Below are 19,912 nucleotides of genomic sequence, written 5' to 3' on the forward strand. Positions count from 1 at the left end.
AAAAGTAACTTCTGGCCTATTGCTGGGTCAGAATAGAGAAGGAACATCTAATTATAAGACATCAGACAACTCTATGGCTTTAGCTTCTCATGATGACCTGGGTATTTTCAAATTCACTGAATCACAGAGTGGGCAACAATCCACGGATTGAAATGCTATATTCAGAATTTGTCCCAAACAGGTCTAGAGGGCTTAAGAAAGTTCCATGAACAGATGGATCAAATTCCTATTTTACTTGTCACTGTTAACACTGGTGTCTCTCCCTGAGTTCACCCCTAGGGCTTCATGGAGGTGCTTGAAGCCAGCTGATGAATGATGAAAAAAGCCTCAAACCTGATTCATGGATGGGTTAGCTCAGTATGTTGGTGAGCCAAAAAAAAAAAAAGAAAGAAAAAGACTGCATCTGCACTGTACACCCACCCAGTCATCTTATAGGACTGTGGTGAAGAGAAATCCGCCCATTTGGGACAGAGATACAAGAAGTAATCTCAAGAGGAGGTAGCCTGAGGTTAGAATATAGACTGATTTCCAGGCAGTAGAAGGTGACTTTTCCTGCTGTTCAGAGGCCTGGAAGGAGACAGTCTGAAAGATTAGAAACAAGAAGTCTGGCAAATGTTAGAGGATTCATAAGATTGTGTCCAGGGCATGCAGACCCTTGTCTACATCTACCAGAGGGTAAGCCAATGCACCAGATGACTAGTCAGTTGAAGTTCTCTAGCCTCTCTTTAGTCACTTAGAACATGCACAATAGACCCATGAGTGGAGTGCCCATGTGGCAGAGATGGAGATGCGGCACACACTCAACATCATGGCTTTTTCTCCCCAGGGCTACTTACTACTGTTGATTCCATGATCTTCCAGCAGCAGAGGCAGATACTGACCCCTTCAGGACAAACTAGGTGCTTGACAGCAAACTGACAACATCAGACCCCTTCAGTCCTTGGGGGAACAAGGATTCATTCTCACTGGAATTGACATTAAGTCTGTGCGTTTGCTTTCTCTGCTTATGGTGTCTCTGCCAGCCCTACCATTCCACATCTTTAAGAATGCTGAATTAGCAATGTGGGGTGATTCATGATATTGCCTCAAATCAAGAAAATGAGGAAACTGCAACACCAGGCGTGTAACCTTAAGATGTGCCATTCTTACTAAATGTCACATCACTTGGAAGAAATCAACCTCATCTAACAGTGAAGTGACCTCTTAAAGTGTCTGCTTAGGTAGTTGTTTGGAGACAGGATCTTGTTTTTTGGGGTTCAGTATTCCAAGATGCAGTATATTCACTGAATCAATGCATGGTATACCATCAATACATGATGTTACATGACATGTTATCTCCAGTAGGTGGAATATAGGTGTCTAAGGACCAAAAGGTAGAAGTAAGAGTAGCCCCTGTAGTAACCTATCTGCAGCATTTATGCTTCTGAGTTTTGCAACTTTGGCTCTGCTGGATTAGAGATTCTTATTCTTGAGATATGGGAGAGTTCTGCTTCTAACAGGGATTAGTAAGTATCATGAACTTAAAGCTATGACCACTGCATGGTAACTATGGATACTCAAGATGTGTACAAGCTGGCAACTAAAATAACTACGATATTCATGGGGATAACTGACCCTAATTATAATGAAAAAGTGAGGTTGCATATGCACAGCGGCAGGAGGAAGAATAAAACTGGAAGTCAGATGATTCACTGAGATGTCTCGTGGTGCATCTAGGCCTGATGAGAGCAGTGAACTGTCAACTACAGTGAACAGAGCGTGACAATGTAAAAAAAAAAAAAAAAAAAAAAAAAAAAAAAAATAAATAAATAAATAAATAAATAAATAAATAAATAAATAAAAATAAAAGGTTCAGACCCCGCATATACGAAGGTCTGATTGACTCCATCAGGCAAACAAAACTGACTAGATTCCTCCTGGCTGAGGATGAGGAAAATCTAGAATGAGTGAAGGTGGTAGATGATAAATACCAAATACAGCCTCATACACAGTTGCAGTGGAGGAGTAGAGCTTTTATATTTCTTTTTTTTTTTTTAACTTTTTTTATTAGTTCTTTTGTAGAGATTGAGGCCAGCCACCGTCTTGAAGACTTGGCAACAGATTAGATTTAACGTGAGATACAAGTAAATTTGAATATTGCAAGAGGTAAATTGCATCAGATGCTTCCTGTGCCCTGCCTCACATCCCCTTAGTTATGTGGGTGTCACTACAGCTGCAGCTGGTGCAACAGTTCTGTGTGGACTTCAGCTCCTTTGTACTGACTGCGTCTTGCCTCAGCACACATTAGACATCTTTTACTTTCTGCTGTGGATATTTCCTGGTTCTGTAGAGTAGGAAACCTGAAAAAGCCTTCTTGACACACCCCCCCATGAACAGCCTGAAACTCAAGATCTAAAGACACTATCCCCTCCCAGAGGCACCCAGAAACCAAAGGCTCAGGAGCTAATGAACAAATGCTTCATCCTGTCCATCCTTGGGTGGAAAATTCTGGCAAGTGTCCTAACCACCCTGTGACCAACTCAATAATGGGTTCTGCATTGGCTTTTCTTCATTCTGTTTCACTCTTGCTAGTTCTTAATTTCTGCTTTCTGCAATCAAACAAACTGCTTGCACACAATTACTTGTCTCAAATTTTGCTTTCAGAGGAACCTAGCCTAAGCCAGAAGGCAAATATGACGAAACTATTTGCTTAAAAAGTTTTGAAACTAGATTCCTATGAAAGAAAAGGGTCAGCCAGGCGCCATGGCTCAGGCCTGTAATCCCAGCACTTTGGGAGGCCCAGGCGGGCAGATCACCTGAGGTCAGGAGTTCGAGACCAGCCCTGGCCAACATGGGGAAACCCTATGTCTACTAAAAATATATATATTTTTAAATTAGCTGGGCATGGTCGTAGGTGCCTGTAATCCCAGCTACTCGAGAGACTGAGGCAAGAGAATTGCTTTAACCCAGGAGACGAAGGTTGCAGTGAGCCAACACGATGCCACTGTACTCCACTGAAGCCGGGGTGACAGAGTGAGACTCCGTCTCAAAAAAAAAAAAAAAAAAGAAAAGAAAAGGGTTATTCCTCCACCGAGATACAGCTGTCACTCTCATAAAATTTAGCATAAAAAAATATACCATCAAATACCCCACTATAAAATGTAACATCCAGCAATTACATACTAAAGGATTTAAGGTAACATCATTCATTACAGTATATGAATGATCCTCCTGACTAAATGGGAATTTAGCATTAAGTAGCTGTAAAAGCTGCCAAAGAGGAAACGTTATTGAAACAAACATTAGCAACTTATGGCTAAAACCTGGGGCATCCTGACCATAGCTACAAGGTTTACTATCTCTATTATGGAGCCATTAGAAACCACTACAGGGTTGTATCCAAGTCTATTGGGAGAATAATTTACTTGAAATTTTATCCTTACAGATGAAAGAGACAGGGATATAATCATTATTGATTTTACTTTCTTTGCAAGGTTTTATTGTTGTTGTTGTTCATATCCTCTTCCTAAATGTGGGTAGAACGGAGAACAGAGGAAGGATGGGGAATCGAGCCATCTTCCCAGAGAAGTTGAGCAACATTCTTCCATAAGTCAAATTACGTATTTTGAAGAAGGAATTATTTTTAGTGGTAGAAATAGCTAGTAACAAAGGGAGTATCATGTATGTATTCACAGACTGAAAATCTTACCCACACATTTAAAGATAAAACCCCAAAGTCTTACTTTCAATATAGGCATTTCCACATTTTCTTGTAAAGCATAATATTCATTCAATATATTATTCTCCAGATTTAGTGTAATGTTTCTTTGTTATCTGACTTTTACTAAATCAGAAAGCAGTTTAATGATACAGGGAAATAGTCACTAGAAACTGAATATTAACTATTAAATATCATCCCTGAGAATTCAGAAAACTTCAGCTTTCCTCCTGGGGCAATTTTAACTCATTATCTCCTATAATCTTCAAAGACCTGTGATCTGTATAAATAGTCATTTAAAGGGTCAAGGTTTTCATTACATACAAGGAGACTTTCTACAATTATTGGAAACTTAAAACCATACTAAAATTACAGAGATATCCTAATTCTAATTGGTTCTTGTTAAGAATGAGTGAATACACTGATGCTTGAGAATCATCAAAATATCTTAAATTTTAACTGTTTTATTTTCAACAAAAAGTGCAATGTGAACTGAATAGTATTTGTCATTTAACTTAAAAATCCATGAAGAAGGATTACGAGTTTCTGAGTCATTAACAATCCTACCATTTTAATATAACAATTGAGTAAATGGGAAGAAATTTTAAGTTTTATGAACCTCTATACATTTTCTTTTTTGACGTTCTAAATTATATTATTTCTAAAGTCAAATTCAGTGAGTGATAACTTAAAAAAATTCATGCTTGGATCCAAATGAGGGATTAAAGCATCTCATGTATATTCTTATTTAAGTAAAATAGCATATCTTTAGATTCAATAAATCTTCTTAATATTTGGATACATACTTATTTATTTGCCAACAGAAATGAATGTCGATAAAATTCATCAGTCAACAACAGCCAAGAGTAGATAAGCCATGTAAAATATACTTTCACGTTCAGGACAAAAGATATCCAAGTATCTCATTTCCTCCCCTGAATCCTCCATTCCACGACAAGACAGGGAGAAAGGACTGCCTTGAGATGAATGACATGTAGGGCCAGAGGATGTTCACATTTATATTTTACCACTTAAAGCTCTGCTTTAAATACCTCCCAAGAGCACCCAGTCAAGTCAAATCTGAGAAGTCAGTGTTGAAATGCCAAGTAGCCACCAGATGGCAGCAATGCTTTTATGAATAATGCAGCATTCTGTGCAGTCCATCTAAGATTTCCTATGTTAATAATAGAACAATCCTTACTTTAGTAAAAGGACAAATTTGCTTGTAATGAAGCCAGCATTTTTTTCCATATTGCTAGTTATATTTTGTGGGGTTCAATTGTTTTGTAGTATTTGCCCCCTCCAAATATTTATTTTCATATGCATTAAACATTAAATTGAGGTTGAATTTCATTCTGATACTGTGGTAGAAAATGCCTGTAGCTTGAAACAAATATTTTCCTTTCTGATGGACAAATAACATCTGTGGTTGTAAATGTTCCAGTATAGCTGTCAAAAGAGAAGGGTTTCACATAATTTTCTGCCACCCTCATCAGTACATCCTACACATCAAAAGAGTATTTTCGTAACCTCCCTTTGCATGAATTGATTTCAATCTATCATAGATCTCAAATATCAGAAGCTTGTCTTTTACTTGATCAAGGGCATGGGAATTTTGAAAATGAAGCATTGCTTAAATTCAACTTCACAAAAAAATAAAAAACCATAATCAAGGTCTAAGTTACTTGTCAAAGGAATTCTCAGGATTGGTATTTCTGTTTTCGAGGTGCTTCAGCAATTTGTAAATTTTGCCACTGTAATTTTTTTGGTTTGCACTTGTTCACCCAGAAAGTGAGACTGTTAGAATTTCTCCCGGTGCTGAAAATACAATGTTAGGTAAATTGATGAGGCTGAGGTCAAGAATCTAACAGCTTTCTACTAAAAAGAAATGCATTTAAACCCTCCATGTGAACGCCCCTGTCTTGGTTAAGCCGTCTCACACCCATCTGTGTTATCCGAAAAGAGTTCAAACAGCTTCCTTCCTGATGTCTCCCCAGCATCAGCCATTTCATTGCATTGTTTCACTTAGGCCATCTCTCAACATCCTGTTTTGTTAAGATAAAAGAGCAGCCTCCACCCCTCCTCAAATACCAAGAATCCTTAACTGCCGTGCAGTGTTTTATATCCTTTTGATTTTTTTTCTGCTAAATTTTTAGTAGTATGTTTAACTCTTACATTGAGAGACTGTATGCATAGATGCCATAAGTGGCCTTTCCAGTTATGTGTGAGTGTGGGCATTTTCCTTTCTTCTTAAACTTATTTTTCTGTTCAAGCCTTTGTTTATGGATGCTTGCTTTGTTATTTTCCTATATTGCTTTAAACATTGCTCTGAGGTTTCAGCTTTGCTCACCACTGCCCAGATTTTCCTCCTGCTCAGTGGCTTGTGGCATATAAACACTGGGAAAAAAAAATATATATATATATATACATATATATATGTATATATATATATGTATATATATATTCTCTTGCTTTCAGATCCAGCCTCATTACCTTATGTTTCTAAAAACTGAATAGCATCATCTATCCACCAGTGATCCTATGCTATCCAAAAGCACTCAGTTTTATTTCACCCTGTGTCATCCTTATGGACAAGCTGTAAAATGTGATACCATTTACTGGCCCCATCTATTACGTACCAGTTTTAGGGATTAAATTGTTCCTTTTTCTGGAAAAAGTCTGTTTGCTATTAAAAATCATACACAGCATGAAATACACATGGCTGCTCTCTTTAAAAATAAAAAATATTGAAACAGATATGAAAAAGGATCCCTTGGCTTGAATATTGTCTTGCTAGCATCAATACAGTATTTTCTATACTTTATAAATGAGATTAAAATACCAAGTAGAAAAACCATACACTTATTGATTCTACTTTACTCCATAAAATTCCCCAGTGGCAGTGGTTTCTTTTGCCCAGGTTGGAGTGCATCCTGTCAAGTCTCAGGTTTGATCTCCACGTGGCTCACTTAGTCTCATTCTGCTTATGGGAATACAGAGAAAGTGCGTTGCAAGCCACAGGAGCCCATGGATGGCATAGAGACCATCACACTAGCTCTACCAAAACATCAAGAAACAGAATATGTTCCATGAGAGGAGGGGATTCATGATACGATGTCGGTAAATGAAGAACAGCATGGTGCATTTAGCCTGGTGTCAGACTAAAACCCAGAATTTATTACAACTGCACAACTCATATCTTTGAGCTCACATAGCCAGCTATTCCAGAAGGCAATGTGAAGTGAGCTACCCAGTTGTTTGAATTCATTAGGTCATGTGCATCCATTCTGCTGCTGAAATGTTAGAAACAGAAGAAGCCAAGTTGACTTTTTTTTCATTTTTATTTTGATTTATGTTATTTTGGAATTACAAAATTGGGGACCAAAATGTACTAATGCTACTCTTTTCAATCTTTACTGCCATCCAGTTGCATGCTGCTTTGATAGTTCAAAAAGAATGAATCTAGCAAGGCAGCATTATGCCCTCTAGTAGTGAAACAATGAAGGTGTGCAAATGAGCCTACATCCTTGATGTCTAAGGCTTTGACTAGTGAGCTTCACAGAATCACCCAGGCAACATACAGTTCATGTTGTTTTCCCTAACCATATACTTAGTTTATATATCTTAATTCTAGATCTCCAGAATATATCTTTTAAAAAAGGTTTATTATTTCTTAGAAAATTAAACCTGCAAAAAGACAGTGGTTCCCAAGTCACATTATCTGAACCAGTAGGCATGTTCTTCATTTGCAGAATGTACTTTCCATCCATCTTCTTGTTTCTGTTTCTCCTTTCATCAGTCAAAGCTAACGTGCTCTCTTGGTCTCATCTAGATTCTTACAATCAATTTTATTTCCTGTTCCCAGATTCTATCATTTGCACTCAATCTTTATATACCCCTGACATTCATATTCCTAAATCAAATCTCTAATTATAAAATTCTATGCCTCCTTCTGTGTAAAATCTGTGTAACCCCATCAACAAAAGTGAAGCTAAAAATCATACAAATAATCATATCTCTTTCCCTTCAATCAGAAAAACAGTATTGTACTGATACCTCAGTAGGGGAGTAATAAGTGTCACTATTGTCCCTCTTTCACTTGGGACATAGTTGCTACACTTGTCTCTAAGTTACCTTTTGCAAGTTTCTATTAACAGCTTGGTAGGGCTTTCAAGGTGATATACTTTTAAGTATTAATTTGAATATGTCATTGATTAACTTATATTAATTGGATATTACATTAATGACATAAGAATAGCACATTAAAAATAAGTTTAAGGATCTATATTCTTAGTTACACAATAAATGAAAAGATTTTCATGTTTTGTATTAAATGTCTATTAAGTTCAGAAGGCAACAAAAAGACCAGAGGTAGAGCAGAAATTCTGAGTTACATTTCACAGATATTTACCCCTCTCAACCCTATTCTTCTGAAATTTATATCTGGAATTTCCCTCAAAACATTGTGAGATAGTGTGGTTAGTAGATGAATAATGAAAGTCTGCTGTATTTGTATTAAAATCACTTCTTTGTAGTTGCTCTCAAACACACAACACACAGGATTACTTCATTTTAGTATTAACACAGATGGGCAGGTGAGGTGAGGACGGTCATCTGATATTTCATTGGTGTGACAAAGTTGGAGGAGGATCCTGCCTTGGGTTCTACATAAAGTTACAACTGACACAGCCCAAATTGGAACACATGTCCCCAGACTCATGTGTTCTCTCCACTGCACCTCCCGAATGATGGATGAATTCCTAATAGGTAGATAAAATGATTGGGGACAAGTTGTAGAGTAAAAGACACTGTATTAGACATTAATGCTTCTCTTACTCTGGTCTATTTTTAATGCTGTGTCTTTTAAGATACTTTGAGTAATTCTCTAAAGTGAAACCAACTTTACTGGAAATCTAATGCATGTATGAATGTGAAGAATCATGCTTTTGCATTTAGTCTAACTACGAGCACTGAAAAATGAAAGAGAAAATTGGTAAAAGCTCAGATTTATTTTAAACCACCACTTGTAACACAAGGAAATGGATAAAAGCACAATACCAGCAGTTTTCCTTTTGGCTTAAAATTATGTTTTTTTAAAAGATGTTATTAAATTATCTTCACATTAATAAACTTAAGTAGTACTTAAACATTTTAAGCTAAGACGTATTCAGATCAGAAAGATCAAATTATGTTTAAATGTAATGCATATCCATGGAGAATATTGCATAAAAATGTTTAATATACATTATAGTCAGAAGACTCCATTCAAAGTCAGAAAAGTAATATAAATAATGATAAATCTATTCCGAGGTTTACTTTTAGGGACAGAATCTGTCCCCTGAGATCTATATTTTAATATATTGAAAAAGAATCTTGAAAATCTCAAATCCAGGAAATGTGGCCATGATATCTGTTGAGGTTACAAACTGGTTGAGGCAGGGGGAGGATAACAGACTTTCATCTTAAGTCATTTCATTTTTTCTGCCTTTCAAGCAGCAAGCAGGCAATTGACATATTCCTAATCACCCATGATTTATTAATTGGTAGAATTATCCTACTGAAAGCAGGTAATCTATAGAAGAGCCCAGTGTATGTTTTTTAAAAACTTTGTTAAAGGAAACTCAGGAAAACTGAGGCCCAGTCACTCTTTGGCTCTAAGAAAAGGTAAATATTTAGAGTAAAAACGATTTAATTATCTTAACTATCTTAAGTGCTGTCTTATAACTTGAAATGAAAAAGACCCAGGAAACAGTTATCTTCCTCATCTTTGTTCCCTATTGACACCCTGGAAATTTTGGAGTACAGGGCCTACATTGTGGATACAAATTCCTATTTTTTTTTTAAAAAAAACAGGAGTGAATCTGTTTTGTTTCATTTTGCTAAAGGAATGCAACTCTACCCTTAGCAGTAACAACTTATTCAGCTGAAAAGTTCAGTCTTCTGGTTTAATAAGTAGAAGACAATATGGGATATAATTTCTATCTATATATTTTCTTTGGAGAGACAAATGACAGAATATTTATGTAAAGAATATTTAAGTACTAAATTTAATGACATGGAAACAATTATAGTGCTTTGAGACTCTCATATCTTTAATAAGGGGGGTATCTCCTTGGAGGTTGGGGTTTTTTAGAGATCTATCAGTTGTCTATTTGATAGCCATGTCACGAACTTCCTTTCCCTAGACTTTCCAAAATATTTCACTCAGAAAGGTCTGTGTTCAAAGGAAAAGGCAAAACCTAACTGAAAAATTTCCTTCAACTTGGAAACAAGAGGTTTTTCTTTTTAAAACAAACTTGCTCTAAAATATTTTGCAGCCATTTTCTCAGTTGAACTTTCTACTGAAAGACTGTAACTGCCTAATGTGCCCAGCCAGGAAACAAGGTGACAGTAGCCCCTCTTGTGTGACGGAGGCTGCCTGACAATGCTGCCATCCTTTCACATGGTTTTATTTAGTTATTACAACTATCTCTCTGTAAATGACATTTAGGATTATTTAAGATTATGTTGTAATCCTTTTAATCCTTAGTGCTTTAAATTTCAGGCTAAACACCAAAGAGCAAACTAGCACTTAGCAGGAATGTTTAAAACATGTGGTTTGAACATAAATCTTTTTATTCACTCTATCCCTGATGAAGACCTAGTGTTGCTCTTAACTAAGAAAACTCGTACCCAGCTCATTATAGCTGAGTTGCTAAAGGTTTCTCAGACTACATCAAACTTGTGACAGTCCTTGACAATGAACATAAATGCAGAATTAAACAAAAGTTAGCAGCAATGGACATTTACCATTTTAACTTACAATTTGTATGATCTTTTATAAATGTGTAGTGTCTTCCTGTGTTTGCGTGTGGAAGTGCTTACTCTATTTCCTAAAGTCAAGCTATTAGGTGTGTATATACACAGGTATAGTATATATACATATGTATATTTGCATATATATATTTTATGTATATAAGTATATATATTTTATACATTTATATACATGTATATATTTTAATATAAATTATAACATCTAATATATACTTTGTTATAGAAGTTAATTCTTTTATTATTTATTAAGAAGTACCAATTAGGCCAAAGAGTATGCTGTTATAAAATATGTAAATATTCTTAAACTTAGCAAGCGAGCATCATTCTGATTTACTGAAAGTTGTTGAACACCAAAACTTAATAATTAATGTTGTCATTGTTATGTTTCCACATACCAATCAAATAAGATTGAATCCATGTCAACAGTTTGATAGGATTTAAACTAGGAAGGAAAACTTGGCTTTTAATACAAAGAGAAAACAACTCAAAGATCCAAAGAGCATATATGAACAAATGAAATAAATGAAATCTGTCCATTTTTAGTTGTCACAAATGTGTGCTTCTGAGACTTGCAAGCATCTCTCAGGCACACAGAACTTTTTGTTTGTTTTCCTCTTCATTTTAAGTTCAACTTCTCTGCAGACATTGTAATTACGTGGCATACAATTGCTAATCCATCAAACATTTTAAAGAGAGATTTCAAATTTTAAGATTATTTCTAATTTTGCTCTTCTTTGATTTTCCTTGAACCAAAAATCTCAATAGTCATTTGCTATCTGTAATCTATAATTCATAGACTGAGATTGAACACCAAGCCTAATTCAAACTTGGAATTCTAAAGCTATTTCCGATGTAGCACATCAGCTGAAGCTATGATGGTCTTTTTCAGTCAGGAAGAAATACTTCATTATTCTGTAGATAATGAAACCATTGCACACACACTCCAACATCCAACACTGCCTTAATACCATGTTTTTGAGATACAATCATGTTTATTCTGATCATTTGAGAGTTCGACCAGCTAATGTTTCTAATCAAATATTGATGCAAGTCATCTAGATTTAGCTCTCTGGCAAATCCTTCCCGATGCTTTTTTGTTAACAGAACTATAAAAGCTATTTATATTGTTCCTCTCAAAAGGCTTACTCTCATAGTCTGGATCTATGGATATGTATTAGTAAATTTTACCAAAACTCATGCATTTAGGTGATGAAAATATTTCAGCACAACAAGGAAACCAAGGGATTCACTCAAAAAGAATGAAACAGAACATGAAACTTGAATCTTTTCTGTTGCTTTGTTATTCACAATATCCTTATGATCACCTCTTGTTTCTCTAAAACTACAAGATTTTTTAAAAAGTGTCTGTAAGAACACTGAGCCCCCATCAGCTGTTCAATTACATTACAAACAAAACTAGCTGGCAAAATTTTCACCTCCAGAAAGCTACCAAAAGTGAGAATAGTTTTTAATATCTTTGGAAGGCTCTACATTCAAAAATATAAAAATCAAGTAGAAAATTGCAACAGGAGGTGGTTAGTCACATCCTGAAAAGATTGGGATGATACACACTATCAATATAGGTGGCTGACATGTATATCTGTGCATATAATGCTGTTATATAAAAATATACATAATTTTCATCAATATTTTCAGCCCTCTATGTATCATATATAGTTGACTGTCATCCTCATTTGTGAACCAATTTAACTCTTCATAAGATTAACAGAAGAAACTGAAAAAGGCTGGCTTAGCCCATCTCCAAAGAACTGCTATTGTCCAAGAATAATGTCTATGACAAATTTCAACGTCTTTTACAGTGTTGGTGATTAGGATGCTAAATTCACAGTACACAATGAAGCTCTACCACTGAGCTTACCTGGTCTAGTTCAGAGCTTCTTAAGTTGATCATCTAGGTTGTCATAAGGCTAGAATTGTTACCTCTAAATTGTGTTATTTATGGTAGAATAATAAAGAGTAAGAAATTGGGGAAAAAGGGAAGTTACTGATCTATAGTTCCTCACTTTAAAGGACAGTTTATTTCTCCTTGATTCTGTACAGTCACATTTTAGTCACTTTCAGCTTTAGAGCATTGACTTCAGGACAAGTGTTTTTGGTTTTCTTCTGTCTTTTCTCTCCCTTTTATTTCCTTCCTTAATTTTATTTTTAATTGACAAATAATAATTGTATATATTCTCTCACTTTCTTTTTTGATAAAAAATCTCTAAACCTAAGTAAAATAAAACTAGAACCAGAATAGTAATGTATTCCAGAATGTGTTAAAATATTTAATGGACCCAAATTATTTGGATATACCTGAATAGCATCTGGAAAATACAAACCAAACAGGAAACCAGCTTCTTCCCCTCAGTGAAGAATATAGGTAGAAAATGTCACCTACCTATGCTTCTGTATGACCCAATTATTAATTTCAACAAAGCATTTAAGAACAGAAGAACTGACTTTTATTCAAGGGCCAACATGCTCTCAGAAGACATTTAATTTAAAAATAATTATCATAATCTATCTCTCTTTTCTACTAAATTATATAAATCCTAAAATATATCTAATTACTGGTTACTTTGGAAATATAAAAATTTCATATAAAACAGAACAAAAATCAAACTCCATAATCTAAAATTATTAATTGCCAGATAAATCATGCAAATTAGGTGATTTTGGTAACATGTGAAATTACATTTTCCAATGTTATCTCTCAAGGATTTCATCTGGTTCTTGCTATTCAATGGAATATGATTGTAATTATGAATCAAGTTGTTTTTTTTCAAAAACCTAAAGTATGCAATATGAAAGAATCTATTTTTTTTTTTTATAGCTGTTCAGCCCTCTCCATTCTTGTAAGTTACACTGGTAAATGTAATTAATGACAGGAAGGCAAGAGTGTCAATGAATGTAAATAGCTTACACTTGGTGAATCTTAGTTTGTGTGCATCTGAAAATTCTAGATCAAATCTATTTAAGTCAAACATCCTATGTTTGAACCCCAGACATCTACCACATATACTGCAAACTTCAATGACTTTTATATGTTTATATTAATGAACACGCAACATATATTTTGTGTTCAGATAGCAACCAGTGGCCAGAAAAAAAACCACAAAACCAAAAATTCAACTGGAAAGAGAAGTCGCCTTTCATGACCTTCAGACAACTAGTTCTTGTATATGAGCACATCACAAGAAGGTAGTCTTATTTTAGTTACCCAAGAGAGCTCAGATTTAGAACAGGAATAAATTGAATATATGTAACATTCTTACCTGAAAGACATTCTTTCTGCTCGATTTTTCCTTGGCCCATTCAATGTGTGCTCCACACAAATCCACACTTTCTGGTTTGTGCCCAGTTTTCTGTAAACACAAAAATGAAATGAGAATAAAAGGATGCAGCATTATAGATGGATGTCAGAGAAATAGGATTTTGAGTTAGTAGCTATACATATTTATGATATAATGCCTTTTTTGTTTTCCCCAGGGGAAACCTAATTTGTAGAATTTTTATTTGGGACCTAATATTTTTAAATGTCTAAAATTAAAGACCTATTTTTAAAATTATTTAATTAACTGTAGACTATAGGAAAAATTAATATCTAGAATACTGATATGTTGAGATGGTATTCTTTAGTAATTTAAGAATAATAAGTTTTAAAATGTGTTATTAGCAATATGGAATATTGCTCTTCAATGGCTAAAGAAACATAAAAGCATGTTAAGTTATATTACTTTTAGACCTAACAGTAAAAGAAAAAATTGATAAGTCATAATGCAATGCAAAAAACTGTTAGAGTTTTAGCTTTGCGACTACAGTAAAGTTGCTTAGAATCTGACTACCTCATCTAGAAAATTGAGCAGGTGGATTAATCTCAAAGTCCCGTCGCAAGTTTGTGTTTCACATATTAGCAAATTCAATACATATTTATTAAATGTCAACTTTGCCTTTTAGAAATTCACTTTTCAGACTTTAAGACTATATACATAAATATAATTTCATTTAGTAAATTTAACTTAGACAAAATAGATTATAATGTGTGCTTCCTACTACACAATTACAACATGGATATTACTTAAAAGATGTTTTTTATTTCAATAATTCACAATAATCAATAGGAATGTCACTCATATTTGTCTTTTCATATTTTCACTTGATTCAAGTTAATCATCCTTATAGAACTTCACATTTGCATACCTCTATACCACCAATTATTTTTTAAAATGTTTAGCAGTTTGGAGAATTTCTATACTATTTTTTCAAGAAGTTTCTCCATAGATAAATTTTCTAGGTTTCTCTATACATTCCATACTTTTCTCAAGTCATTGTCCACAAAATACTTTAGAATTTTAGTATATGAAGCTTATAATACTTTTAGACAATGTTTTTAACATTATGAACATTAGGATAAAACATGAAATTATGAAAGAATGGTAAATATATTTTTAAAACATTCTGTCCACATTTGTTGCCTCTTAGTCATTATATCCAATTCTGTAAGTGTAACATAGACTTTTTCAGAAGCCAGAAATTTGTTTTTAACTGTAAATTATGAGATTTTTTTTCTGGCAACTGATTTTTTTTTTTTTTTTTGAAACATTGTATAACTTTCCTACAGGATAAACTAGCAGGCAGGATAGAATTTGATAGCATATCTATGTTTTTTGTTGTTATTATTTAGGAAACTTTGGAGAAACCCATCAAGAGATTTGGATCAGTGAAAAGTTTTTACTGGTTCACCCACACTCTGCCACCCAGGTGATCACTATTTTAGAAGATTTCAAAGCATGATAGTGATGTTCTTTATCAAGTGATTTATGATGTAGAAAAATTAGCAACATGTTTCTTATAGATTTAATTAAATTAGGGGATGCTCAGAGCCAACAAAAATAATCATTAAGAGTATGTAACAAAATGGTTTATTTTTCCCATACAGTCAAGTCAGGGGAAAATAAAAAGGTATAATTATTTTAAGAAGCACTTTTTATGTTCCAGGTACTTACCTAAGTACTTTACAACAATTAGTAATAATTTGTTTAGTGTATAACCTCTGTATCATAGAGAGTTTGTGGGTAATTATACAGAAGCCTAAGGCTAATATGAGGAAGATTCAATATTTTCCTTGCATCTGGAGTTCTAGGGCCCAGCACAGTGGTTAACACACTGACACAAAATAAGTGTGCAATAAATGTTAACCAAATGATTCTGTGAAATCATACATTCACAACTTTATGAGGTAGGCATTATCATCACTAAGTTATAAGTAAGAAAACCTGCCAGAATTGTTAGGTCAATTTCTTCAAGGTTACCCAGCTAGAAAAGGAGTGGCCAGGATTTAGATCCAAGCAGTGTCACTGCACAGACGGTTCTTAACCATGATGCAGACCTTAAAAATTGAATATACACTGTGATCATATGCTAAAAACATGTAAGAATTTGGGAAAAGCTATGGCTTTCTCACTAGACTCCAGAACAGACATATTCATCTTGTTTTTGTCCTTCTCTGTTAAACTTGATCTTGCCGTAGGTCCTTTACACCACCTGTTTACCTGGAATACCTCCCAATCTTCACACGGCTGGCTCCTTCTTATCCTTCAGTTCCCAGTTAAATGTCACCTTGTCAGAGGTCTTCTTTGACCATCTTATATATAAAAGAGCTGTACTCCAGTACTCCTGGTTACTCTCCATCCCACTACTTGTTTTAATTTCACTGCAGCCCTCCTCCTAACTGAAATTAACATATATATTTTTATATGCTGACTGTCTGTGTTTCCCCCACTAGAATTAAGCTCCCTGAGCTAGGGCCTTGTTTGCCTTTTCCTCTACTGTTTTTCCCAATGTATGGAACAGTGCCTGGCACATAGTTGTTGTTCAATGAATATTTGCTGAATTCATGAATGAAGGAAAAATACCAAAATGCAACTAGCTTTTGTGCTTTGGAAGGAAGACTTTAGTGTCTTAAAATTCCCAATTTTACAGCAATTAAGATTTGTATTTTTTTAAATGGTTAAGCAGTCTTTGGTTTGTGATTTGGAAAAGTGAGAAATGGTTTAATGGACTCATATTTGGATTGAATATGATATTACACACTCAATTAACAATTATTGCACACCTACTATGTGTCAATGTGTTACCCACTGTGCTGGGCTCCCTGAACTCCAGGGATAAGGGAGGTAATGACTCTTCCTTGAAAAAAACTCACATTAGCTTTAGATTTTTGTATAATTATCTACAAACTCCATATGCCACAGAGCTAAAGGAAACCTGTGGGTAAAAGCAATCTAAACTTTTACAGTTTTCTCATCATCCAGCTTTGTCAATCTCAAAACGTTCTCATCAGTATCTGTTGTGCTGAATCCTTATTAACCCCAATAGGACTGAGGTTCAAGAGGCCAAAGATGAGACCCAGAACCAGCAAACAAGATATGGGATTTTACGAAGGGTTTACATACTGGAGAAAGAGACTAGTGGTGCCAGTTTGGACAGGAGAACCATCTCATGTACAGGAATACACCAGTGGCAGCGGGCTGGACAACGTAACCACACAGCCCAGCGGTGGAGGGGTGGGCAGGAAAACCACAACCTCTTGCTACCAGCATGCAGTTTATATAGTATTTTCACTTAACACCCTCCCTTTAAGGACCTCCACCTGGCAACCTTCATCCGCCGCCCCCCAAACCTCAGAGCCTCATTCACCTGTGCAGCCTGTGATCTACGAGACTGAATGAGGGCTCAGGTGTTCCTCATGGACAAGGAACGAATCTCCAGGTTAGCTGTTCCTGGATTCCCTAGCTTGAAACACACGTTCAGGTGTGTCTGCCATAGAGGGTCATTCCAAGGAGATTCTTAAGCTATTGCTATCAGGTGTGTTTACCCTACAGCCTCCTAAGGCAAATCCCACAGCACCTGGCACAGGTTTAATCACAATCTAACCCCTGTCTGTGGCTATCCTCTCCAGGACTTGCCCTGTCTCTTGCATTCCTTCCAATCTCACTGCTTCACCTTGTCTTCACTTCAGTGATTTTCATTCTGCTGCTCATCTGACAGATTCCATTTTTGGAGATTTTCTTACCCCCACCCTGTTATGTGTGTTTCTGATGCTATTAAAATAATCGACCTTTGTGCAATCTCCCAGTCTCTGAATTCCTTCCTGGCTTCACTTCCTTTCATGTCCAGGCTTGTATTCCTGATTCCACAGTTACTTCAACCACCCCCTCCACCTGCCTTCTCCTCCAAGGATATCACTCTCATCTGCTTGCCCCTCCATAATATTCCTCATATCCCCGAATACTGGAGAAATAACTTTTGACTACTTAGGGTAGCAATATTACAAATAATGTCTACCTTCTTCAGCTGGGCCTTTGACTCTGCTTAGCAAACTTTGTATGTGTTCCTAGTCACTTTCTCTTCTTCCTCTTGATTCTGCTCTCTGAGAGCTTCAGCCCTTATAAGTCTACCCCACGAAATGATTTGTTCTGACTTCATGGAGATCATAGCCCTTGTGCTAGAACAGTCACTACTCTTCCCACTTTCATACTTAGTCTGTATAATCCAAATAAACAAACAAACATAAAGTTTAATGATAGCTTCCTCTATTGTACTCTGAAAGCTTAATATTGATTTCTCATTTACTTCTTACAACAATCTTGTGAAAATATTACCAGTGCTTTCAACTTACACATGAAGAAACCTAAGCAGACAGTGGCCAAGTGCCTGACATGAGATCATATACTTAAAAAGTGCCTGAGTTGATATGAATTTACTTTTATCAGATTCCAAGTTCTAGGGTTTTGATCACAATGGAATCCATGGCCTCCGCTCCACACTCATCTTTTCCTCCTACTAGTTCACCTAAAAATCAACGTCTTTTTCAGGACCAAGAATAATAATTCACATTTTCTATTTTTTTCCTTGTGTCATCATTTCCCACTCAGTCTTCTGGCCCCAGAATTCTGGGGCTGTGACTGGCCCATCAGTCTAATAAACTACCATACCTTGGCAGGACAGTGGCCTCTGTGAGTGTCAAATTACCTGACCTGTCAGTACCATAAAGCACAGAAAGGACTCGCAAGGCATATCCTGCTTTGCCTCAGAGGAAGAGCTACTCCTTCTGCCCAAGGATTATTTGTCTCTAGTTCCTAATTTCATCCAGTCTTGTCCCTCATTTCCTGAGTTGTCCAAGAATAAGAATTTCACATTTCCTTCTACTTTCTCCCTCACAAATAGATTATATTTTCAGCCTCTAACCATATCCATCACCCCTGTTTATAAAGAAAAAAATAGAAGAAAAGCAAGCATCAACTCCACACTCTCACTTTCTCTCAATCTCACTTATTTCCTTTCCATTATTGCCAGATTCATCCTTCTCCTCAATTCATGTTCTCTGTTTGCTCAGACTCCATTCTCTTCTTCAATACTGTAGCCTGATGTTTACTTCCTTCTTTGACTTTTCTAAAATGTCTTAACCATTAAGGTCAACAAAAACAATCTGATGCCTTGTTTCCCATCTGCATCTTACTTGAACTCTGCACTCTTAGATTCTGTTGGCCCTTCTCCTTAGAGCCCTCTTGTTTCTTGGCTATGGAAGCATTTTTTTCTCTAAATTCTTCTTTCACCTTTTGTACTCTTCCCTTTCAGTTTCTTCCACTGACTCCTCTTCCTCTTCCCACTTTCCAAATGTTGGTAACCCCAGGTTTAGCGTTCTAGGCCCTCATCATTTCTCCTCACTCATGTGATTCCTATGGGTTTTGGTCTTGCCCCTAGTCTTGCCCCATCACCTGCCATATGTTGACCCCTCAATGGGTGCCTCTGGCCCCCAGCTCACTCTGATGTGTCAGAATTATATTTTCTACACTATCATGAGAGTGTAGCACAGACACCTCAGTGAAATCATTATCTTCTTCTCCCACCTGCCTCCTTTTCTCTATTGCTTATCTTACTTAATAATGCCTTCAGAACTCCCTTCACCTGAAAGTTTCTTAACTCCCTCCTTTCTTTCACCATCCATAATCAAAAGGCACAGTCTCAAATTCTGGAATTAGCTCCTTTTTCTCCATCTCATGACCCTAACCTCAGTAGAGTTCTTATTTTCTCTCACCAGAATTCTTCTACCTCTTGCCTCTGTGGCCAAAACTCTTGCAATACATTCTCTGTATTTTGACCTTGTTTTCCCTCTAAGACACAAACCTCACATTGTGGAACATTTATCTATGGGGTAGTGTCCAAATCCTTTGGTAAGGTATACGAGCTCCTTTCTGTCCTCCTCCAACCATCCCTCTCGGTTCTATGCATTCTCCCATTCTTCACACCAGCTATGCTACATCCATGGCAGTTTCCAAAATGCAATGTGTTTTCACAACGCCAGACATTTGGGATTTGAGTATGCATTCATTCTTT

General features: G+C 35.9%; 1 protein-coding gene across 3 annotated transcripts in view; it reads right to left on the reverse strand.

The window, feature by feature from the left end:
- ARHGAP15 (Rho GTPase activating protein 15) overlaps positions 1-19,912 on the reverse strand; it is a 638,248-nt gene that overhangs the window by 498,683 nt on the left and 119,653 nt on the right. For all 3 annotated transcript variants that reach the window (XM_030916186.1, XM_010353830.2, XM_030916185.1), the window contains one exon: positions 13,789-13,878. In XM_030916186.1, coding sequence (XP_030772046.1) covers positions 13,789-13,878 — 90 coding nt within the window. The remainder of the gene's footprint in view (positions 1-13,788; positions 13,879-19,912) is intronic.

Source organism: Rhinopithecus roxellana, chromosome 14, assembly GCF_007565055.1.
Source record: "Rhinopithecus roxellana isolate Shanxi Qingling chromosome 14, ASM756505v1, whole genome shotgun sequence".
NCBI classification, from domain to species: Eukaryota; Metazoa; Chordata; class Mammalia; order Primates; family Cercopithecidae; genus Rhinopithecus; species Rhinopithecus roxellana.